General features: G+C 35.9%; 2 protein-coding genes across 5 annotated transcripts in view; one reads left to right on the forward strand and one right to left on the reverse strand.

Annotated features, from left to right (window-relative positions):
- CASK (calcium/calmodulin dependent serine protein kinase) overlaps positions 1-25,099 on the forward strand; it is a 228,278-nt gene that overhangs the window by 95,328 nt on the left and 107,851 nt on the right. For all 3 annotated transcript variants that reach the window (XM_072847953.1, XM_072847962.1, XM_072847944.1), the window contains exons 4-5: positions 6,510-6,587; positions 7,927-7,999. In XM_072847953.1, the coding sequence (XP_072704054.1) occupies positions 6,510-6,587; positions 7,927-7,999 (151 nt within the window). The remainder of the gene's footprint in view (positions 1-6,509; positions 6,588-7,926; positions 8,000-25,099) is intronic.
- GPR82 (G protein-coupled receptor 82) overlaps positions 16,177-25,099 on the reverse strand; it is a 49,602-nt gene continuing 40,679 nt past the window's right edge. Inside the window, exons 1-2 of one of the 2 annotated variants that reach the window (XM_072847989.1) lie at positions 18,418-18,616; positions 16,177-17,202 (exon numbers count right to left, since the gene is read on the reverse strand). In XM_072847989.1, the coding sequence (XP_072704090.1) occupies positions 16,177-17,169 (993 nt within the window). In that variant the 5' untranslated portion in view covers positions 17,170-17,202; positions 18,418-18,616. Of the gene's footprint in view, positions 17,203-18,417; positions 18,617-25,099 lie in introns of those variants that run through there. The other variant, XR_012039834.1, reaches the window with a different exon arrangement.

The raw sequence follows: 25,099 nt of genomic DNA on the forward strand, positions 1-25,099 counted from the left end.
TTGCATAGAAGCAGTTGGCCATAATAGATGAAGTGCATGTGTAGAGTAAGAAGCAGACCCTGTCCCAGAAAGTCTTATTCTTAAAGTAAAATTATTATTTTAAAAGTATTTAGATGTTGCTACATCATAAATGAGAGAGTACATGCCTGTGCCAAGTGATTTCCCACACACGTACCCCAGCTGCTCCCCAGGAGGGTAATGGACTCCTTCCACTGATGGAAGAGATCCCTTGGAGGCTCTAGAGAGACCTTGCATCTGAGATAGGGCCAGCTCCAGTCTTTATCATACAGTCACAATTTTCTTTCCCATTCTGTGGTGTTATTTGCTGACAGCTGTATCTCAAGTGATCCATCATTAGTTTCAAGTTAACTGTGACCTTTTACCTAATACAAGCATGTAGTCAAAGGAAGTACATCAAACATATATTTTACAGTGTCAATACAGATGAAAGCAATCTTTTTTAAGTCTGTGCCTTGCAAAGAACAAGATAATATGCAAAACTCTCCTGCTATTTAAAAATTCCATTTATGAAATGGGGTGCAATCTGGTTTCTTTCGTATTTGTTCAATAACGTGCTATTCTAGACAGTGCTGTCCCTGTCACATGGTGTTTGCTTGGTAGTTTATGCATGTAGGGGGGAGGAGCACTGATTTTACATAGAATGCTCTTTTCTGTTTGGTATATAACTATCACTCTTGCTTTTATATTCTATTGCTTATTACATTTTTTTTCTAATGACCATTGACCTTTATCAATGAGAATAATTTGAGAAGGGTCAGCTACTTGCAATATTTCTAAAACGAAGCAAATATTCCATTTGAAGTGTCTGAAAACCTCGTTTTAGACTTAGAGTACATTATATACAGTTTATCCTCAGTATAATCAAAGTATGTGGGCTGAGAGTACTTGCCTTTCATGCTGAAGAGCTCAGATACGTGAGCAGTGAGTGAATTGCAGATACCTTAATATCTGGTCATTTGCAGAATATTGTCTCACCACTATACGTAGTTGGTTTTGCTTTTCTTAGCACATTCGAAGAGAAATTTATCCCTTGGGACATTAGAAGAACTGACCTTATTTAGATTTACCAGTTAGGCTGTGTATATATAGTTATAGACATATAGCTTTGCTGTTTAACCTAGCTAACATGCAAAAATGCTTTAGTTTTAAAATCTCAAATTCATAAAAGCAGTACTTTAAAATGGTTGCAGGTACTTAGGTTTACATTAAGCGTAAGCTGATGAGCATTTAAATGACAGTTGGTACATTCAATCATGCGGCTTTGTTGAAGTGTTAAGAAAAAAAGAAAGGAAAAAATGAATTCTATCTATTTATTCTGCTTCGTTACAGTACTGTGAAATAGCACAGCTTCTTAGTTTATGGAGTGAAAACCTTTTTTCATTATTTTACTTAATCATGTTAGGATTCCAGATATGGTTTTATTTTTAAATGCAGTCTCACCTGTAGTCCTTCATCTTTTATATAGCTTTACTGTACTTCTGTTCTTTCATATTTGCATAATGCATTATCTAGGATAAAAATAAGTCTTAAATGTTAACTTTTAAAAGTAAACTCAAAAGAAACTAAAATCTGTATTTTTCACACCAAAACAGGTTGCTGTGATTACTGAAAGAAAACAGTTTCAGATGCTTCTAGGTTTAACGTTTGGGCCAGACTTTCAAAATATCCAACGAAAGGAAAAACTTTCAAATTCATTTTGAAAAGCTTACAATACACTTAGAGAAGTCATTAAATTGGAGATTCTGTCTGTCGTAACTTCAGGTGTTTAAAAATTACACTCTAAATCTGAGGCATCTCTGTACCTGCTGTGTTTTTCTATGGACTGAAAGGATCTTAAAGTGACTAACTAATTTTAAATGCTTTAAGGCAACCAAATTCCACCAAGTATTAAATATTCTGATATCAAACTCTTTGACAAAAAGGCAGTTTGTTGTTTTGGTGTTTGTTTTTTTTTTTACTTGATAAAACTCGTGTTTACATTGTGTTTGTATTGGGGATTTTTTTTGTCCTTTTTTCAATGTGTTATGCATATTCAGTACATTGTAGCCTCATTACTTGCGGGCACAAAGTTTAGGTAATTATCTGGTCTGGGTATGCTGTTTCTCTTTTGTCCCTGATAGCCTGTGAACTATTGACTTATTACAGTCAAAGGAAGTGATAGAGAATTTAGAGCTAACTTATGTTTGAGGAAAGAGATACCAGGTTTTCATCTTACGTTTGCTTAATATTTGTTGATTTCATTCATTTGATGGACAGGAATTAATAGGAAACCAGACTTCATTAATTTTAAAGAGCAGTCTTTGGGGGTTTCCTGTTGACAAGGCCAGACTTAGAAATCAAGATTTTTATCTTGGATGAAATTTTGGCTCCTTTATAATTAGTAGCAAAATTTGGCAGAGCAACTGAGAATTCACAGCATTGAGACATTGATGCATTGAAATTTCAGCATTTATTATACCTTTAATTATCACAGGCTATTAAGTTGCATTATTTTAGCAAAGCTTCAGAAGACCCACTTTTGACCAAAATTAGCTGGTAGAAGTCAATATAAAATGTTATATACTTGTGTTTTCAAGAGTTTATATAAATATGAACTAATTCACACAGCATTGCTATAAAGTGAGTATTTTTGTATGGCCTCATGATACTGCCTGGCATGCGGAGGTTTTAACATTAAATTGGAGTATGGTTTAAAGATGTCAGGTTAGGTACAGGGCTACTTTTATATTACCACCAAAACCAGCACTTTTTAAGGATGCATATGTTCTTTCTTTCATGCTATTTAATAATCAGATTGGACCATCCCTATGAAAACACCAGCAGAAAATTGTTTCCAAGCATACCTGTTTAGAACTACTTACTCCTCCTAAGATCATCTTCTACACTGTGATTTAGGAATTAAGTATTACTCAGTGAAGTTTGTCCGTTGCTTGTGACTAAATGGAATGATTCAGTTTATGAAAAGCACTGAAATTTATCTCTTGACTGCCAGCAAAGTTGTAAAAATGTCTCAGTCTAGAGTACTGAAAAGCCTCTAAACAGATGCTGAGAAGGTAAACTCAGGAACATATTTAATTATCTGGAATGAGCTAAACCGTGGATGCATGGGCAGTATATAGGAAATAAGAGCTTCTGTACTTTTTGGTCTTAATTTTCAGAGGTTACTACATAGGGCTTCAAGAAAAGTTAAATACTGTATTTTTTAAGTTAATTTATGGCAGATTATTTGTAGTAAGTAAGTGAAGATGGCAATTATAAAAACTGTCCAACTGAAGGAAAAAATGCCATTGCGCACAACCCTTTAACATACATGGTACAAAACTCAGTAAACTCAGTTCCAAGCAATATGCCACGTTGTTTTTGTTTTGTTGGTTTTGGTTTTTTTTTAAGTAATAATTCAATGCCTTAAAGCAGTACTTCTCAAACTTTCTGATTCACATCTTATTAGGTCATTTGCAAATTCAAAGCTGTCATAGCTCAGTATTAAAATGTAGATCTCTTCTGGAGTATACTGTGTATTCTTCAGAGCCTCAGAACATATTCCTGCATTGAATATGACTCAGGAGTAAACTGTCTGGGCAGGTTGCAACTTATCATCAGCTTTGTGCAGAATAGTAGAAAGATTTTTCAAGGTGCACAGTAGCACTGATCAGAGCTGTGGAAAGAAACATTTATCCAAAAGGCTGAGATCCAGGCACAGTTTGCTAAAAATATGGAAAAATCGATAGTTCAATATCGGAAATTGGGGGACATAGTTTGTACTGATACCCAAAACAATTCAGATGTGGTGGTGGTGTCTGTTAACTCCCTGTTCAGAGTTGCTTTAGCTGGCACTTTCCGTGTGAATACCATAAACTGTCCCAGTTACTTTATGTAGCTTCCGTGAGTGCCCTCCACTGGTATCAGATGATTCTCTCTGTGTGCTGTAATTTTACCAAATTTTTTTGCATCATGCACTTATGTCTTCAGCATGTATATAATCTCTGTGTGTTTGTTTTAGTGGATTTTAACTTATCTTATTTTTTTTTTATTTTTACGGTTTTCACATGCCTAATGATGATAGTCCTTACAAAACCTTGAGACTTCCTGAACTTTCATTTCATCAGTATTTCAAAACTTTAATGCTCTTGCATCACGTAAGCCTTTCAGTTTCTGCAAAGTCATCTTTTAAGTGGTTGTAATATTGCTGAGTTTTTAGTCTGTTAGTGCACTGAATTTTCTGGGCTTTCTTGTAACTGAGGCTGACTCTTGCTTTTGCAGCCTCAGCTAGATAAAAGTTTCATAAGATTTCCAGATAAAATTCAAGCCCTATTTATACATGAAGAAAAGTCCACTCTTAAAGTAAGATTTTGCCTTGAAAAAGTAGTCTGTCCAAGTCAGAGATTAAAATACACCTGCTGCATATTTGTGCTTTTGAGATCAATAGAGTTCATCTTAATGGAGTAAAACTTTCAAACATTACTGCTCACAGTCTGTGGCCATTTTTAATATCAACATAATTTAAACTAACTGAAAAATATTTGCAAAAAAAATTCAAACTGCCACTTACTGTTACAAAATTTAAATGAAAAATGCTGGTATGTATAAGTGGGAGGTAGAAATACATGTAAAAGACCATGCTGATTATAAACACCTTGTTTAATAGAAAAGTTAGTGTAAAGGAATGACATTCATGGTGCAGTGTCTCAGCAGGTATTGATACTGCTAAAAATCTTGAGTGCCTCTGGATCTATTTTCATCTGTAGTTTATAACAAGTCAGAGTGAAATTAGTCTTCTAAAGGGTTCTGCTGCTTCATGAGGATGACACCTCCTAATTTTTGGTAGTTAATCATACATCTTGTATGTTCTACAGTGCTTGGTGTTGCTCAGGTTTCAGTTTTGTTTCCCAGCTAGCTGAAATAAATTGTTGGGAGGAAGCACTGAAAGGGAGATTGACATGAGGGTTTTTTTTCCAGTGAGCTAGCTAAATCCAGATTTATGCTGTTCTCATTGAACCAGACCCCGTTGCCCATATTCAGTACTATGTATAGTGCAGCACAGTGTATTCTCTGAGTGATATTTAGCTATGTATACAGACTAGCTGTATGAAATTGAGCAAGGCAGAAAAACTACTGGGAAAAAACCTACAGAGGAATGAATATATTGATGCAGTGATGAGCACATGGTTTGGCAATATGGGTTTCCAATTTGTGGGGCTTGTTAAATCCAAAGATGGTACCAGGTGCTGAAATAACTGACCAGAAAATTTATTTTCCACCTACTTAGATGAATGTGCATTTCTTTTGGTCACCAGTCTCTCTTACAGTTGTCAGTGCTCTATCCACATGATCGTGTATTTTACATGGGGATACCTTTTGGATTTATTTGGGAATTAAAGCTTCTGCATATTTCTTGTGACTCCCTTAGCAGAAGTTTTGCATTGCAGGTGGGTAACAAAGCAAAAGTGATTGTATGCTTACATTCTGGATAGCTTACCAAAATGGCCCTGATAATGTTGGCTTTCTAGATACCTTGCAAATTCTGCTCTTCCCCCCCCCACCCCCCGCCTTGAGTCTTTGGTGGAGAAGAAAAACAAAAGGTGTGAAGGCCAAAAATTACATATTACAATTGATATTTTTGCAAGTGCCTTGTTAAGCATGAATCATAATATGTGATTTTTATTGTTCCTGTTAACTCTTGTTACTCTCTCCTTGTCCCATCAAGCATTGAACCTTTTTAAGATATAAATCTGCCTTAGGTTATTTACAGGAGAAAGAAAAGGAGGGCAGTTATGCCACACCAAGCTGCTTTGGTTTTAGAGAAATGTTAGTCTAATTTTAGCCTAAGGACTATTAATATATGTGCATTTAAAAGTGTTATACTACTCATTGTGGGAAGTTAGGTTACCAGAAAGACTACAGATAATTAGGGCGAAAAGGAAGAAAGTATCAAGTATCAGAGCTAGTGATGTGGGCTGTCACTTTCTGGCTCCTTAATTTTCCTTTTGAGAATGCTAACTGGAAAGACTATACTACATTTCTAGAGTATTTTTTAAAGTCTTCATTTAAAATTCAGTTTGAGTAAGATTTTTGTATAACTGGAGTCTTTATTATAGAGTTGTACTTGTAATGCTTTTAAGAACGCACAACGTAATATCATGCATTAATTGTTGTCTTCCAGAGCCTTCTTGTACAAGGCATTGACTTTCTGCTGTCTTGCACACCCTGTTCAATAAGCACTTTAAGCAATAGAAGAAATGTTTGGTTTTGCTAATGTTTTGAGAGAACTGTTATATGACTTGAGCGGCATGAAACGGTTAACCTGTGGCAAGCCGTATTCTATTAGATTACCTATTAAATGCTGTTTTAGTTAGTAATGCATTGTACATGGATCCAGAGTATTTTATGTAAGATTTATGTAAGTGGAGTAAATAGATTTTTTGGAGCATTTTTATGTAATTGATTGTAGTTACCTGTCTTACGCATTTTTCCCCTCTTTTTACCTGCAGTATGGATGGAGCAGATCTGTGTTTTGAAATTGTGAAGAGAGCAGATGCTGGATTTGTGTACAGTGAGGCTGTAGCCAGGTATGTATTATAATTTTAATTAATCCCACAGGATAAATGGAAAAGAATGGAATATACTGTTGTACAATCTGGTAGCTAAAAGTTGGAATACTATAAATAATCCTGTTTCCAGAGTCTGAATGTTTATTACAATAATTAGCATAATAAAAGTAGAATTTTGGAGCATTTTGTCATTCACTAGTTGTATATTTGGATGGAATTATTGAATAAAATAGTATTTCACATCTAATACTCAATTCTCTGTCTTTGCCTTTTATGGATCTCTCATACAATGGCGTTAGGTGACTTGCCTGGCGGTTTTATTAGTCTTGCTAGATGGAGTCATCTGGGGAGTTTTTGGGTTTTGGGCTTGTTTGTTTGTTTGTTTCTTTCTTTCTTTCTTTCTTTCTTTCTTTTTAATGTATCACTCTATTTGTGGTCACTTCAACTTTTCACTTATGAGGTAAACTAAAATCAAAGAGTCCATATAATTGCAGAAGGACAACAAAACCCAGTGTCCTAGTGGCATGGTAATTGAGCTCATGAGATTCTTTGTTTGCTTGCCTTGACACTGCTGATTTTTTAGCATCATAGAAGCCAGGCTGGAAGAGACATCAAGAGGTCTCTACCTCAACCTCCTGCTCAAAGCAGGGTCAACGTTGCATTTGTATCACGTTGCTCAAGGCTTTGTCCAGTGGGGTCTAGAAAACCTCCAAGGATGGAGATTCCACAGCCTCCCTGGGCAACTTGATCCAGTGCATAATTATGTTCCTAGGAAACATATTTCTCTATAACCACCTGGAACTTTCAGAGGACAAGGATTGCCTCCCTTAGCCCACTAGTAATGTGCTGCCTGATGCAGGACAGGATGCTGTTGGCTTTCTTGGCTTTCTAGTATGGTCAGTAGTCTGTTAGGGGATCCTTTGAACACAGGGAAGAAAGAAGTTGGTCTTCAATCTGCATCAAGCAAGCCAAGATCTTGGTTCTATCCCTTTCTAGATAAATCAGGCACTGATACTCACTTTTTTCCTTTCTGTGTTTTGTTATAAAAAACCCTGAAGGGTCCTGACTTCTTTGTCATATGGAGCAGAATTATTGAATATTTGAAACCTTTACAAAATGGAAAATGCAGATTTTTCTTTTCTAATTTTCCTTGGCTTCACTCAAAATAATCCTCAAACTTTTGATTTTATTATTCATTATTATAAACACAAACTCCATTCTACTGAACTCTGTGTATATTTAAGATTAAGTTGGTTGATTAGTTTTTATATAGTTTGACTCTTAAAAGTTAGTTTTGTATATGTGTATAGTAATTTTTCCTGCAGGTTTGTCATGTATGATGTCTTTGTTTTTTCAGTCATTACATGAGACAGATATTGGAAGCTCTACGTTACTGTCATGATAATAATATAATTCACAGGGATGTGAAGGTAAGGGGTTTTAATTCTTTTTTTTCTTCACCACAATAATACAAACTACTGAATTTTGATTTCTGTAATTTAGAGGAAGAGGAAAGCTGTAGAAAAGGAAGCTATATTTGCTGAGTGTGTGTTTACTCTTACTGTGTCATGTAAGATTAAAGCCCATCTCTAATTTCATAAATATAGAACATTTAGGAGGTCTTTATTCACAGATTACATATGCATTTGATTGCAACTTACTTTGAAAGTCAGTTTAAATTCTAGTTTTTGAATATTCATATGAAATCTGCTTGCATTTTTTTTCCTTGTTAGGAAAATGTGTATATAAATTAATTGCATAAATTAAACTGGAATTGGTAGATTAATGGCATCATTTTTAGAGCATAATGACAGTCTTCATTCAAACTAAAATTTCAGAGATATGCGTGTGCTTAAATGCTAAAATATTGGTAGTATTATCTACTTTTTGCAAGCAGTCTTAAACATTTATTATTATGAAAAATTCTCTAATACAAACAAGTTTGGGAGGAGAAATACAGTGTTTAAGAACAGTGTATGTACATACTCGTTTTGATCTGGTGAACTTTGCACTATTTCTATGGATATTTATGCAACTAGTTTATCCCAAAGTACTGTAATGTAAGTAATGGGGAGTTTTAACCTAAGTGGGTTTGACTCTCTTCAGTTTGAACATACATATTCTTTGTTAATGTCATTGTCTAAGGTAGTTATTCCCACTTGTCTTCTCTAAGAGTTTGCTTTTATCCAAAGTGAGTCAAGCACTATAGGAATTAATGAAAATTCTAACGAGCTCTGATGGTGCAGTTTGAGAAGTGAATCCTGGGTTTTAGTGAATAGAGAAGATTGAGAGAGGGTAAGCTGTGCTTCAAACTCCTACAGGTGATCTGTGAGGGAAGAGAGTACAGACACTGAACTGATGGTTTTCATTTAAGGAGTCATTTGGTCTTGCGTATGCAGGCATTGCAGACCTTTCCCAATCTCTTTTTCCTTTCCTTCTAAAATCAAGAAAATTATTCCATGTAATAGGTGCTTTTTTTTAAGCTTGGTATTTTAAAAGTCATTTCTTACAGCAAATTCTAAAGAGGGCCTCTTAATTGCTGGTAGAATGTCTCATCTTGTTCTGTCTTGAAGGTTCTAGATTCTTATAATTGTTCATTTTTGGTACCACATGAGAATTTCAGAATTAACATCATCTTTATGTTGCTGTGTCTTCCTGAAAGCTGCATCTGTTTTTGTTGGACCGTGTTCTTGAATGAAAAGATTTCAGTTTCAAGGTTCTCTGAGGGAGGCCCATTTTACTGAGTGTAAAATGGGAATTTATTTTGCACCTTATCCAGACTCTGAAAATTTTAAAATCACTGTTTTTATTAAATACCATCCATAGAAATAAACCTGTTCAATTACATGAGTGAGTAAGGATTTTTAATGTATCCGTCTAAAGTAGTGTAAACCAACAGACAGTGTTTTATCTTGGCAAAAGCAGCGCAGAAATGTAACTATAGCGTTTGGGTGTAGAACATATTAAGCTAACTGCAGTATCCCAGCTCTAGATGTCACTGTAGACATTGTTTTGAAAGGCAGTAGACTAAATGACCAATTTCCAAATTATCTGAATGGATGAAAGTGAATTAATAAAAATCTGTAAGGTTGATGTAGTCATACTACATTTTTTCCCTCTTAAGCTTCCCTGAATGTTATTTTGAACTGCAAAATGTTTGGTCATTATCTGATGCACAGGAAAATTTGCACCTTATAGTCCCTGTAAGAATTAGGTGTCTTTTAGCCAGTTTTGTGCTCCCTTAGCTCTTGATTGATTAGGAAGAGTTAGACAGGAATACTTCAGTTTACTGTATTCTGGTGCCAGAAACTTCACCTGACTTGTGTAAGTGACAAGATCTTCCGAAGCATCTGGAGCACTACAACTGCAGCATATGATGAACTCCTGTATGCTCCAGATTCACCTCTGATGACAGACTCAAAACATGAAAACTTTCACAAGATGGCCTGTAGTTGTCTTAATTTCCTTCACTGCTCTGTGAGACCACACATTTCTTGAGCCTCTGTATATCATTTGACACCCTTCAACATTGCTTAAAGGCTTTATAATCAGTGACAATAGCACCTTTGCTTCACCTTCAGTTAATGGCATCCTGCATTCATTCACTGCTTGGAAGTTGGATTGTATGATAAGGAAAGTAGAAAATGCTAATACAGGAAGGTGGAAAACTCAGGACAGCTATGCATCAGAAATGTGAATGTCAAGAACTTTTTCCCTTACCGCAACATTTATTCCTATTTTGCCAGCCTAGTGATATAGGACTCAGCCATTCCTTTTATTCTTTCAGAACCTTGCTGTGTCAGAAATACCCAGAAGACGGTTACCGAAAGTAGCAACATTGAAGTGGGGTCTTTTCCAGTATAGAATGTTATTACACAGTAGTTCATATACAGAATTATCTTTATATAAGAGAACAAAAAAAGGGAAATGGGAGTAATGTGGTCTGAAATGAGATGCCTATCTTTTTCCATAAAACCCTTGCTAGAGTTTGAGTACCATTTGTCACTGAAGTCAGCCACTTTCTCTTGAGCTGTCAGTATGAGACAATAATGAAAGTATTTTGTTAATACAGTCATCAAAAAGGGATGAGTGGGAGAGGACCTTAACACAGGAGAAAGAAACAGGAGGAAAATGGCTTATCTCTGTCTTCCAAATCTCCACTTCACTGTATTCTGTCCTGCAAAATAGTGTTTTCTCTTACTTCACCTTCAGGAATAAGAAAGTAACAAATTGGGTTAACTCTGCATTAAAGTGTTTTTTTCTCTTAACGTAAATATAACTGAAGATAGTTCCCTTGTATATGACAACACATTTATTGCAGGCAATAATGCATACCTCGAGATTTAATGGAACTAAAAGCAAGTAACCAAAATGTGTTCTACAGCTGTAATCTTTCTTCAAGAAAGAGAAAAATTAGTAGTATGCCTCTGCAACTCTTAATTGCAAAGGATACCACTGATCATTGAACTTCCTTAAGTTCTGTGCTATAGAATTATTTTAATGATTACGGTTTTAAAAGCTGAAAGTGGTGGTTTTGTTATAAATAGGTAAACTTTAATATTTCCAATCCTTATGGCAGTTAATGTGGTGTAGAGTACCTGAAGCAGCACTGTGCGTTTAGCGCCGTCATATTTGGTCAGCATTCAATATTTTGAATTGTTATATTCTCAGCGAGAAAAGGTGCTTTATCTTGTCTTGACAGTTTCACTGAGTTACCTGTTAGTAAGAGGATAGGCTAACGTGGATCTTGGTAGAAGACTTTTGTGCTAGTTACTGAAAGTAGAATGTGATTCAGCTCAAGAAAGAGACTGTTGAAGCATTGTGTAAGTTATGAAGCAGGACAGTGTTCTATAAAAAGTGGATTTCTTTGGTGTTTATTGCAGATTTTTTCACCTGTTCATTTTTGCAGTAACTTCAACGGAATGTTTTCTTATCATTAAAACATCAAGAGGTTGTACAATCTTCAGTTAGCCTATGTTGTGATGCTTATGTAGCATTTTATATAGTTGCTGAAAACTTGTTATAAAAATACCTTTACTATAACTGATACAAGAGTAATTTAATCACATCAAGAGCTTTAGTTGCTGGGGTTTTATCCTTAGTTCACTCCAAATACTCCAACTTTGTTCTATGATTTCCATATAGTTTGAGTGCTTGTATATGTTTCTGTGACCAGTAAAATGATTGGTGCGCAACTGGAGTCAGGGCAAGCTTGTTGGCTAAATGTAGACATACAAAATTTTTGTTTTAGGTTTATCTCAGTAGGTATGAATGCTTGTTTCCAACATGTGATCATCTAAATACATAAAACTGCTAAAGCAAAAATACATGGATTCTGCCTTCTCTGCTGTTAAGATTCAGTTCAATATTTCTGTGACTAGAAGTAAAAACATTTTTCCAGAGAGTAGGACTAAGTGTTAGGCACTGTGTTGCGTGTCATATACAAATCCTAATTGGTCCAGGTGACTTGAGACTTGATCTGTGAATAAATTGCATATTGATTTATGTGCTATACAGAACTTAATTAACCATATGAATTCTGAGAGCGCACTCAGTTACCACTTCGGTCTTTCATTGCCTAAACTACGTGTAGTTAGGCACTTCAGATTTTGCCAGCAGATTTCAAGACACTTATACTTCTGCTTTTAGGTATATCTAGAAAATGAATAAGGCTTGTACATATGTGTTTGTGTATGTTTATGTAAGTGTATATTCAACTATATAAAAAATAACCAGAATAGAAGCTGTTCTTTAAGACCATCTTCTCTTTCCAATCTTTGAATATCCAAAAAGAAGAAATCTGTTGCATGTTACTTTCCTTCTACTCTTTTCACTTTGGCATGGAACCTGTTTTATGCTTTCTGGGGACAGTCAGTAACAACTAGTGCTTTTTATGTATTTTCTAGAACCTAGTAGATCCTTGAGGTCCAGTAGCGACTGCTTTGTGAGGATTTTGTTACATACTAAATCATTAAAAGGTTATTAAGGCTGCAAAATCAATAGCAGAGGTAGAATTAAGGAGTCCTGTCTGTCCATGTTTTTCTGAGGAACACTTCCTCATTTGATGCAGAAGGTAAGAGGCTCCAAGAATATAGCTTTCGGTATTTTTTCCTCAGTGTTTCTGCAGGCGGTACTTTTTTCCCCCCGTTTATGTCTACTCCTGTACGTATGCTTCCGATCTCCCCTTTTCTGCTTTTGTGCTGCCCATTGCCCATGTACTGTTAGCGGGCTGCTGGGTCTTCAGAAGCAGTTTTGCTGGGAAGTATATTTATGCTGCTTGGCCTACTTAGAGCTCAACATCTACATGCTTTCTATTCAGGAAGCTTATATATTCCAGTCATTTGGCCAGCTAGTCAGAAAACATGTATCCTCTGATTGATCAGCTGGCCACCCATGCAGCACATTTGAACGGGTTAACCGGAAAGTAGACAGACACTTGCAGTCTTTTAAACTGCTTTGCAAACCATGTGCTGTGCATATTTGCCTTAGGATTTTGTGTTCCTTGCTATGGAGATGAATTATTTTGTTTTTTATTATACAACTCCCAAGTCACCTTCTAACTTCTGAGTTGGCACCAGGATGTCTAAGCAGTGCAAGAAGTTTAGCGCATGAGCTGTGTTTTGCTGAAGTATTTCTCTCTCTCTCCTCCACGCCTTTCTGTTTTGGGGGATTTTTCCTCCATGAACTCTTCTGTCAAATGCTAGACCGATGTATTATTCAATTTGTAGTTTCTCAAATTGCCTGGACTGCACAAAAGCTTTTCCACTATTTAAAACAAGAAAAACTTTGGTGCAATTCAAAAATTTAAAGGAGACATCATCTTGAACAGACTACATGGGAAAAAAGTAAAGTATACATCATTTTTTTGGTACTATGTAGAAATAGTGGAATGGGATCTTGCTAAAAGTCTATCACAAAGTTATATTTGATTAGTAGTTCCCAAAGTTTCATCTGTTTTCTTGCCTTTTTGATAAATGCAGCACTGGGAAACAAGTGGTTGTGACTAGAAAAGTGGAGAAAGAATGACTTAAGCCTATGCTACTATCAAAAACTCTGTATTAAGAAAAACATCCGCAGGCAGGCACTCTGCTGAGATATTCTAACTGCATTGCCTACAAAATGTATTTAAGGAAGGACAGAAGTAGTGGGTTCTCAGTTCAGGCCTGTGCAAATTATAAGAACACATTGGTAGTAAACAGCTTTGCTCACCCAGACTTACAGCTACTGATCTAAAACCAGTCATCTAAGCAGCACTGTGCCATCTGGAGGACTTAAACTGTTCAATTCAGTCCTGCTGTAGGTATTTGGCCATTGGTTGTGTTGCGCAGTCCAACACCCACCCACACAAACCGGCTTCCCATGCTCAAGGACTGTGTTCGCAGAGCAACTTTCCTACAGTGCTTTGTAGAATTAGGCTCTGAAGCTGCCTACTTAAGGTTTTTGCATAAGTCGTATGCTAAACATCACATGGGAATCCTGTGAAAGAAGCAATGACTAAATTCTATTATCACAGGTAACATTGTATGTTACCTATGTTTTTCTGTATTTTTCACTTCCGTCTTTATTTAACTTCTGCAGAATGAGGCAGCTATCAGATTATATGAATTCTTGGGGTCCTTCCTAGAGAAGACCTAATATTTTGTGTCTACTGGCACTTGGGTCGGTTTAGTGTACCTATCATGGAACTTAGTAGTAGGGTTGGGAAGACAGAATTGAGACAATAAAATTACATTTTATTGTGACGTTTTGAGTGAGCGATAGGATTTCTCAGAATATGTAGCATTTTGTAGCACTTCTTACATTCAGTAAACTCCTCTTGATCTCAGTTACAGAGAAGATTGTACAAGGGTAGAGACCATTATGTAATCTTAAGTGTCTTCTACAGTTATCATTCAAAATAATTGAAATCTCCACTTAAGTCATCATGATATTCTAACTTCTGCAGTTAAAAAAAAAAAAACAAAAAAAAACACAACAAAACCCCAACCACAAAACCTCCTGTTTTGCATTGCTCTCATACCATTAGTGATCATTGAATGTTTATCATTGAATACATTTTGTATACCAGTAAATAATAAGCATTTATGCCTTCCTAATTAAACCACAGAATTTTCCTCACAAGATTAGACTAGGAGTGTGGAAATTCCAGTGATTTGTTTTGCTGGTTTGTTTTTTTGTTTTTTTCTTTACTACTAAGTAGTACCAGAGGATAGAAATAAGAGCGTGTATGCATTTCATCCTTTTTTTCTTCACTTAATGTTATTGTACATTCAGATATGTTGCAGTTTTGTAGATCTCTTGTGCTTTATGCACTCTTCTATAAATGGTCTATATTTAAACATTGTTGTGAAGGAGGTGCCTTCTGGAGCAGCATGTGTTAATCCACCTTTAAAGTGGAATAAGTATGTCGCACTTTCGGGTAAGTATGGTATCCTGAGTACACAAAGGCTGCGTACCAATAAGGAAACCACTGCCTCAGCTGTTGAATGTGACTGCCATAGATAAGACTGCAAGAAAAATTATTCTTGACCAAACTACAGAGCACGTATAAAACCCATTCTTCTCAAACACTAAGTAAAATCCTAGGCCACAAGAGTTTCTCTTCATCTGTGGATATTTCGCCCCTGCAGGTTATCCATCACCATCAAAACTTTCTCTTCAGAGTCACGCTGTTGCAGATGTAATTTCAATAACATTGTGGCCATGATAGGAAATGCCAGAGCAGGGTGATAAATTAGCTAAATCTTAAATCTGAGATTTCTGCTATTTTAGTACAAAACTGTAGCAAAGCTTTTTCTGTGGAGGCTAGAGTTAAAGAAGTGCATCATTTCTTAACACAGTTTTTTACTCCTAAAAAAATAGTTACTATAGCAAAACCATAATGTGATGAACATAGCTAAAGTCAATAATGCCATTTTTCAATAACTTTGGAATAAGATGTCATCAAGAACTTTTCTTTATGCACTAAAGAGTTTTAGTATCTCAATATGCATTCCCCATTTAAAAAAAAAAAAAAAAAAAAAAGGAATCAACCTTCTACCCAAATACTCCTGAACAAAAAATACATGGTAATCTTGAATGTGTTTTATAGCGCTCTCTGCCTGCTTCCTTAAGCCTTTGATACATGGTTCAGCCATTCCAGAGAAAATGTCTGTGCTTTGTTCAGTGTTTTTTACAGAGGAAACCCATGCCCAAAACCTGGGACTCGTTTATTGATGATAAAAGAGAACTGGGTCCTCAACTTAAGCCTAGTTTCCGCCTTCTTCCTTGATTATTTAGGTAGAAAACACTGTCCATAGGTCAAACATAAAATGTCTTTTGCATTGCATGGATAAAGGAGCATTACACAGTTCAATGTATCAATCACTTGGATTCATTTGGATATACACATCAAATTTATTATGGCTAATGTTGACGTAGCAAGCAAGATCATTTGAAAAAAAAAATACAAGTAATACATTATCATTTTATTTAAATATTTACCATTTCATATCAAAGTCTGGTTATAGGCAGGTAAAATGAGTTTATTGTTCCTTATATTCTACTAAAATCTTTCCATATTCCTTCACATTTTGGGAGTCTCTTCAGTGAAAATATCAGCTTTACGTTAGTGGTGTTCTGGTGTGGTTTTTGTAAACAGACCATACAGATTTTTCTTAAATGTTTTATCTAGCAGAAGGGTTATAACTGGATCTAAACTACTCTTAGCAGCAGCAAGACAAGCAAGGAAATTTTTAATTTCTACTAGATAGTTTAACCTTGGGCAGTCGTTATCTGTAAGCAGTGCATAAAAAATTGGCCTAAAAATATGATATGGAAGAAAGCAGACAGTTAATATCATCTGGATGACAAGAATGTTTCTTTTCACTGTTCTGTAAATGAGATGTTTTTCTCCAATACAGGTATTTTTTTGTATTTTACTCAGATGTCTGTTAAGAGAATAGTATGACCACAAAACCGTCATAAAAGATACAAAAAAACATGCAGTGGAAAGAAAAGCTGCAATCATTGCTGTAAATTCACCAGCTTCTACACCGATGTTGTAGCATCTCTGAAATTCTTCCATAGCCATTGCCTGGATATTATGTATTATAGCTATTACTGTTATGCAGAGCACAGTAAGCCATATAATGATGCACAAATATTTAGCAAATTTTGGCTGACGAAACTTTTCAAGTACACATCTGCAAAAGTTTTCATTAACTGCTTGAGCGTATTGTGCATCACTATTTTTCTTCAGTGTTGCATACTGACTTAGAGCAGTTGAACATAGAATTATAATAGTAGCATACATACTGACGTGCATAATGAGAGTCCCAAGGTGATTTGCTATTCTACATACTACGGAGTCATAAGTCCATTGGTACCCTCTTGCAAAATACACAGCCAGAAAAGGCATAGTGCTACATATGAGTAAATTTGCAGTGACAAGGTTTACCAGGTAAATGTATGGTGTTCTTTTTGTAGGTGCTTGCCTTGAAAATATCCAGGCAGCGAGAATATTTCCAAAACTTCCAACAGGAAATAGGAAAGAGTAGATGACTGGTAGAACTACAGTAGTAGCTAACGATGGCTGAAGAAGACATGTTGAATTTCTCATTTATGCTGGTATTTCTTGAATGAATGGTCAGAGCTGAAACACAATTAAAAGAATTATTCTTCTGTAAGGTGCATCTAACATCTCTTTTATTTTTTGCTCTTATTTTAACTGTTCATTTTTCTCCCCTACTTTTCAGTGTTACTAACTGCTGTTTGTCCTCTGGGGTTATCATCTTGAGTTTGCATGAGGTTACTGTTTGGGTGTTCCCTTCCACTGAGATTTTTTGAAGAAAAGTCAACTGATGTTAAACCCCAAAGATTTTGTATGCACAGAATCTAATATATGAGGAAACAGAAGGTTCAAGCTAGGGTCTGACAATAACTTTTGTGGTCTTGGTTTATTTCTCAATCTTTTGTAACATCTGTAACCTACTTTGGAAACCACTTCTAGACTATTTTAAGTTACATAAGCAAAATAAGTGCAAAGTATTACTTTAATTGCAGAAATGCAGAGGAGTATCTTGTACCTCCATTTACATACAAATTAAACTGTGCATGATGCAGGAATCTGGCTAGATGCATTTATTTTGTGGTGATGTCTGTATCTAATGTTACTTTAAGAGCTCTGATCTTAGATGTACATTTTGCATAAACAATTCAGTCTGTATTTTTAAACATATGAATTGGTTGTTGAAAACTGCAATATATTTATTTTTTCCAAGTTGAGCTTTCAATCTTTTCTCAGTTTCCAGACTGCAAATAAGAAATCAAAGCTCTGTACAGTGGCTGCATACAAAAACTGGCATTTCAGCTTACTAACCTGTGGTGAAGAGAGATTTTCCTGTACAGAAGCTATTTTAGTGAATGTATCCTAGTTAGCTTTTGTTCCATATAAAAGCATATGGAAAAAAATAACAGATTGCAAACTTACAGACTGATAATAATTTTTTTGAAACAGCTATAAGCAAATGAACTCAGATACCAAAGAGGATTCTGTGTAGCTATGATAAAAAGCCCAGACACCAAGTTGATCAGATAGCAAAAAGTTGTAAAAGTCATATTTAAAAATTATGCTGCAGGCCATATTTGATAACTTGCAAATTAAACTAACTTTTATAGCTGTTGCATTTTAGTGTACACTAAGTCCCATATGGATTGTTGAACCAAAATGTATTAAATTTTTTTATTACAATGAGTTAAATTCACAAAGTAATTGTTGAATTCAGTCATCTGGAAGTCTAATGATCATTTTTGTGTCAATGCCCAAATTTTCTCAGGTGAAACAACGAAATAGTAGTTTTAAGCTTACCTATGCAAGCTGCAGGTACCTTCCTTTGCAGAGAGGAAATTTTCCTGTCTGATGTCCTTTTTATCTCCACTGCTGCAATGAAAAGGATGATATTTGAATCTGGAAAGTACAGTTAAGAACAATATCTCTCTGACATAACTATTTTCAGAATGTACACTTTTCTTTTACAGTGTCAAAAAGCGACTAGGCATTTAAAGTTCAGACAAGATGACATTGTCTGTGCAAAAAAGACTTTGAAATTAGGTCAGGATGCAGCTCCATTAGAGAAATAAAAAGAATGAGATAGTGTGGAAGAGTGATTGTAACAGTCCTTAGATCATGTAAGTATGGCACAGAAACACCTTACAATCCTTTATATAGTGCTTTCCTCTTTTGGGGGGTGGAGGGATTGTTGCTGTCATTCTCTTTAGGACTGCCTACTTTCCAGAATAAATAAATAAATAAATAAGTTATTTTATGCATGAAAACTTGTATTTTCAATGACATTTAACTGTTCTTCAGCTCCAAGAGCTATCAGAAAGCTGACTGTGTATTCCTGAAGCCCACATGCAATAATACTGTATCCATGTCTGTCCTCATATGAGCGACCAAATAAACACACCTGCTATGTCTAGTCAGGTGATGGGTGGTGTGGAAGCAATTTACAGCTGGTGCGTTTTAGGCATCAGTTAGGGAAAACTGACTCTGTGTCCAAGAAATACAGTATTTTATACAAATAATCCAGAAGTGTGCAGAGGAAGGTTCCCTTCCTCCACAGGAAAGATTTGATCACAGATCAGTCCAACTCTCTTTAGCTCTGCAGGGCTTGAGACATTTGAATTTCCTTCTGCTTGATACATCTGTGGTTGTCAGATACAGCTTTTCAAGAGCTGTAAATAAGTTCCTTTATGAGAACAGAGGAAATACCATATAAAAACTTCCGCAATTTTGGTAACGTTCCTGTTTTGTTAGTTTTTCTTTATGTTTAAACATACACTGTGAGAATCTACCTCGTCAATCTGCTATCAATTTTATTGTTCTGCTATCAATTTTATTGTTCAGTCTCATTATTAATTTTATAATTTTTTTACTAAAATGAAGGACATGTATGCTGGCCTCCTATTTAGACTACATAGTTGGTCTCATTTAAGATTAAATTTAAGTGAGGGAAACTTGCTGTGGAGTATTAGTATTGTTTGTAATGCTGTAATTAGTTTGCATGTACTTTAATTCTTGTTCCTGTTAGATTTAGTTATACCTTGTTTTTATTTTTTCCACTTTTGAATGTATAGTTATATTAAAATGTGTTCTAACAGAAAGAGTGTTGTATTAATTAAATATTTAGTAGTCTCTTAAGTAGTCTTAGAAATCCTTGTTACCGTGGTGTTCCATCCAGATTTAGACACAAGAATGCATATCCTGAAAATTTGCTAAGAGGAGACATGCCAAAAAATGGTGTGAGCAATTCCAGTTAGCAGGGGTTTTTTTTAATTATTATTATTATTCTGTTGGTTATTAACTGTAGCCTGTAGTGTTTATAATTCAAGGACTGTAACTCTTGCTGTAGGAAGAGATAATGCTACATTTTTTTCTGAATTATTGTATGATAATAGATTATTATAGTGAATTACAGTCTATCAGACTTCATTTTGGAGCTGATTAGTGAGCTGAGTAACAAAGGAATGGGATATTATAAGTTTAAAAAAAACAAAACTAACAACCCAGAGATAGAGTTATAGTTAGTTCTAAGCTGTAGTAAGCACCTTCATTATTCTTTTAGGGGACTATTTCCATTCACCTAACTTTAAAAAGGCATATTTTATCTAAAATATATTTGATGATATTCAAATGGTACAAGTGCATCTTTTATGCCATTCACTCTTAAGTTCTTCATAATGACCTTCATGTGCATTCTTCACCTCAATTATTTATGTTTTCTGTACTCTTAAGCCATGATCACTTTCTAATTTATACATGTTACTAGATTTTATATGCCAGTAAGCAGCATATGTTGCATTTTGCCATTGTATGCAGACAACTTATTTTGTGGCCCAAAAGCACAAAACCAGCGATATTCCCAGTGGTGAAAGATATTTCAATCAGCCATCTATAACCGATACCTAGCATGTTATGTACTATAATAATATATGACAGAGTGATCCACTTGCAGGCTGCCTGGCCACTTCCTCTCCCCTCCGCCTGCTTGAGATGATAGAAGACAGCCCAGTCAACCTCATATCTCCTTGTGCCTGTCACAAACCAAAAGGAGAACTGGACTGTTCCTGCTCTACAACAGATTATATAATGTGTTGGCAGCGGTTGCTCCTTGTAGGATAGAAGAAGGCAGCAGCTCAGTTACCTCTGGCTCCTGTAACAGTCCTGGCTCTCTCTGTGCTGTGGAATGCCAAAGAGATGCACTCAGTCTCTGCAGCTTGAAGGACGGAAGGCAACTGCTGAGAATAGGGCACAGAAAAGTGTGCAACCCTGGGTATGGCTACTGTGGGTGCTGAGGATGAATCGTACTGAATAAATATACAGCGTGCACCAAACGTGCAGCAGCCTTTAACTTGAGATTTAATTTCATGTACTTGGAATTTAATCTACTGTATGGCATTTAATACCAAGATAAATCTCTAAGATGCACTGGCTACTACCCAAGTGCAATCCGTATTTTCTTTCCAAAATTAATCATTTACCAAGTAGCTTGCCTAGAACTTTGACTTTTGGTGCTTAGTTTTGTTAGGAATTTTTTTCCTTAAACATTAAAATTGAAAGGTTTTTTGACTGCATAAATTTGTAAGACAGATGCACTACACGATAACCATTTTCAGTTGGACATCTATATCAAATGGCCCTGCTTTGTAATAAGTGCGAAGTTGTACTACCCATCTTGTATGCAAACTTAAAGGAACCAGGACTCACCATTTACAGACAAAAGCAAGATAACTTTTGAAAGTAGCATATACCAGAATATATTATTGTGGTATATTTTAAATAATTGATTCAGCTTGTTGAAACATAGGCTTGTATGTAAACCCTAGCTTTTTTCCTCCTCATTTTGTTTCTCATTTTGCAGTACTATGATACACAATTAGGCATTTCTCTGCCATTTATGTTCTTATTTCTACACTTCCCACTCTAACTGTGCGGTTTGAATGTTAAGGCTTTTTCCAGCTTCATCCCTTCCCCCCAGTTATTCTCTCTCTCATGATGTCTGTGAACAACTTCTGTGCAAGGATTTTTCCTACCTATTAGCTCTACAAGCAGTGAATGGTGACAGCTTTTTAGCACCTTCGCTGTTGTCTTGGATTCCACAGAGCCCTTGGTAGTTGGGATTTTGTGTAAGGGATGGAAAAAAGGCTGACAGAAGGTTCCCAATACTACAGAGAATACGGTGAAAATATATTTTGGATTGGTGGAACATTATCAATGGGTTCTTTTTCTCTGTACACTTTATTTGTATTGTGCAACACAACTTCCTCTTCTCCACCTGGATTCTGTATGTGCTTTCAGAGAGAGCATTAAACTAAAGAATCCACATGCGAATTTTCCAGTTCCAGGAATAAAGTTACTTTCACTTGTTCATCAGTGATGTAAGTTGCACTCTTCTCTTATGGTTTCATTGACTGTTGTTGTGAGGGAAGTTGTTCAATTAAATTTTTCCATATTGTGTTATCAAAACAATTGATACTTGTCTGCCCTCATGAAAAGCACGATTTGCAGGTTAAAACCATAATTACAGTTAATTTCAGCATGAAGATGAAAGTTAATGTTGTGGTTTAACCCTGGTAGGCAGGTAAGCCCCACACAGCTGCTCACTCACTCCCCCTCAGTGGGATGGGGAAGAGAATCAGAAGGGTAAAAGTACAAAAACTTGTTTATGATTTCTGTCTCTTTCCCCTCCTGTTCTTGTGGCTGCTCTGCTGCAGAACAGGCTGCTGCTTCTGATGCTTCCTCCTGTTCCCTCTAACACGTTCTGGTCAAACGTGTCATTATCTCAAACCCTTTGAGCCCCATGCTTGGTGCCAAAAAGGGTGGTTGTGGTTTAATCCCAGTAGGCAGCTAAGCCCCACACAGCTGCTCGCTTACTCCCCCTCCAGTGGGCTGGGGGGGGAGAATTGATAGGGTAAAAGTGAGAAAACTCATGGTTTGAAATAAAGAGAGTTGAAGAAGTTTAAAGAAAAGCAAAAAAACAAAACCAAAGAAAAAAGCAAAAAAGAAAAACAAAACCAAGAAAAACAAGTGATGCAAAAAACCCCCGTTGCTCACCACCAGCTGACCAATGCCCATTCAGTTCCTGAGAAATGGCAGCCCTGGCAAACTTCCTCCCTGGCTTTTATTGCTGAGCACAAGGTCATATGGTCTGGGATATCCCTTTGGTCAGCTGGGGTCAGCTGTCCCAGCCGTGTCCCCTCCCAGCTTCTTGTGCACCCCCAGCCCCCGCGCTGGTGGGGTGGGGTGAGAAGCAGAAAAGGCCTTGACACTGTGTAAGCACTGCTCAGCAGTAATGAAAACATTCCTTGTATTATCAACACTGTTTCCAGCACAAATCCAAAACATAGCGCCATACTAGCTACTATGAAGAAAATTAGCTCTATCCCAGCCAAAACCAGTACAGCTGTGAACTGGTACAAACCCAGGTACACTTTGATATGTTTATGATTCAAGTTATAAACTTGTATCTGGCAAACAGTTTTGTTTCTTTGTTTTCCATTCATTTTAAGGAATATATGTATGACAATGCAGCTATTAATGTATTTGTCAAGTCTAAAAGGTATAGAAGTGACTAGCCAGCATGTATACTTTATATGTCTTTTGTAACTAGTATTTATTCTAATGAAGAATATGCGCTCCTTATTACATAGTAAAAAAGAGGTGACATTTTGGTACACCAACTGAAATTTGAGTTGTAGATGTTGTGTGTTGTAGATGTAGATGTTGTTTTGTGTTGTAGATTTGAATAAAGAAGGAAAATGAGGTTCATGTGGCTTATGTGGAGATGTGTGTTGAGTTAGCCTCTACCTACAGAAAGAAGAATAAATAGAATGATTTTTATGTTGAAATTCAGCTGAAGACTCAACTAATGGCAATAGTTGGCCCTGATAGTACTTAGGAAACGAGACACTATTAAAGTGACTAATTATTTGACACGTCGCAGTGTAACTTTCAGCAGACCTCCCAGGATGCTTCAGGACTGTTTGCTCTTCAGTAATATTGGTTTGCAGAGCCTGGCATTTTACCCTCAAATTTGCGAAAATTGATTGCAGAAAAAAATATGTAAGGATTAAATATTTTTTAAAAATAGTAAAGATACCTGCTTTTGTTTTTTGATCAGTAGTAATTGTTTCTTACATGACAGTGCTGTCTAGTTTCAGATCCCTTTCTGAGCCAGTTGATACATCTGGCCTTTAACATCTTGAAGCACTGATTTACATAGTTGTGGAAATCCATAAGTATTTTCACTTGTCTGGTTGCTTTTTGAGGTTGGTTTTTTTTTTTCTAACTGCTACTCCCTTAATGTCACACTCTGACAAAGATCATATAGTCATACCTGTTCCCGTCTTCTGTGCCATACCTGCCATTATAGACTTGTTGTTCTCCCTTTCAGATTTTCATTTCTGAGCTGAAGAGTTGGTTTATTTAATGTAGTCTGTATAGAATCTGTATCATGTAAATTATACAATAGCACAATGATGACATTGCCATTTTTTTCCTCCTAATTTTAACAGTCTGTTTGCTCTTTTATTGCTGTTGAGCAGAGGGTTATATCTTGAACTTTTTTTAGGTTTGACTACCCTGAATAATTGTGTGTTGTTTGAAAACTTTGTCATCTCCTTACTCTCACTCATTCCAGATTGTAGTGTTAAACATGTTCATAAACATATCTGTTTGCAGATTCTTGGGGAATATCATGAAGAAAAAAGACTATGGATTTTTAAGCTTTCTTTCCGATTTTCAACCAGTTCTAAAATAATAATTAACATCTAACATCCCAGGGTTTCTTAGAGCCTTTAGTAAGCGACATTGCTGAAGTCCAAGTACAGCATATCACCTTTATTCCAGTGCTTCTCAGCTCTTCCAGAGAACTCCTCTGTTACTGATTTTCTGGTACGTGGCTTCCCTCAAACAAATCTATTCACTTGTCCGTAGGGTACCTTATACACCCAAGCTTGCCTAATTTTATTTGTCTTTATTAGGTGCTATAGATTTGCCTAATACGAACATTAGACTGTAGCTCCTGAAATCTCTTTAAACAATTTGGGTCAGATTTGCTACCTGCGTACAGAGGCTGGTTTAAGCGATAGATTATCCTGTATTGAAATGCTTTTGAAACATTTCAACGTGTAGCATGTAGTCATGGGAAAGTGTTACTCCTTGATCTTTCTTCTAAAATGTTTTTTTCTGAAACCTTGTCTGCTGATATTGTGCATGACTTCCTTGGTGCTCTTTCTCTATAGACTACAAAAGAATGGCTGTCATGTAGAGCACATCTGATCAATGCAAATAGGTATGGGTGTTTAAGGCTTTCCTCTTGAACAAAATACTGACTAGATTTCACTGTTAAAATTATTAAAAACAAAAAAGCCCACATAATACTATTCATATGATGGTCCAGAATCTTGAACTTGTACTGCAAGACTATTTTCATGTTGTCCTTTTATGTATTTAGTTGCTTACAAAATAATAGTAACCAGGTAAACAT

Source organism: Ciconia boyciana, chromosome 1, assembly GCF_034638445.1.
Source record: "Ciconia boyciana chromosome 1, ASM3463844v1, whole genome shotgun sequence".
Lineage (NCBI taxonomy): Eukaryota > Metazoa > Chordata > Aves > Ciconiiformes > Ciconiidae > Ciconia > Ciconia boyciana.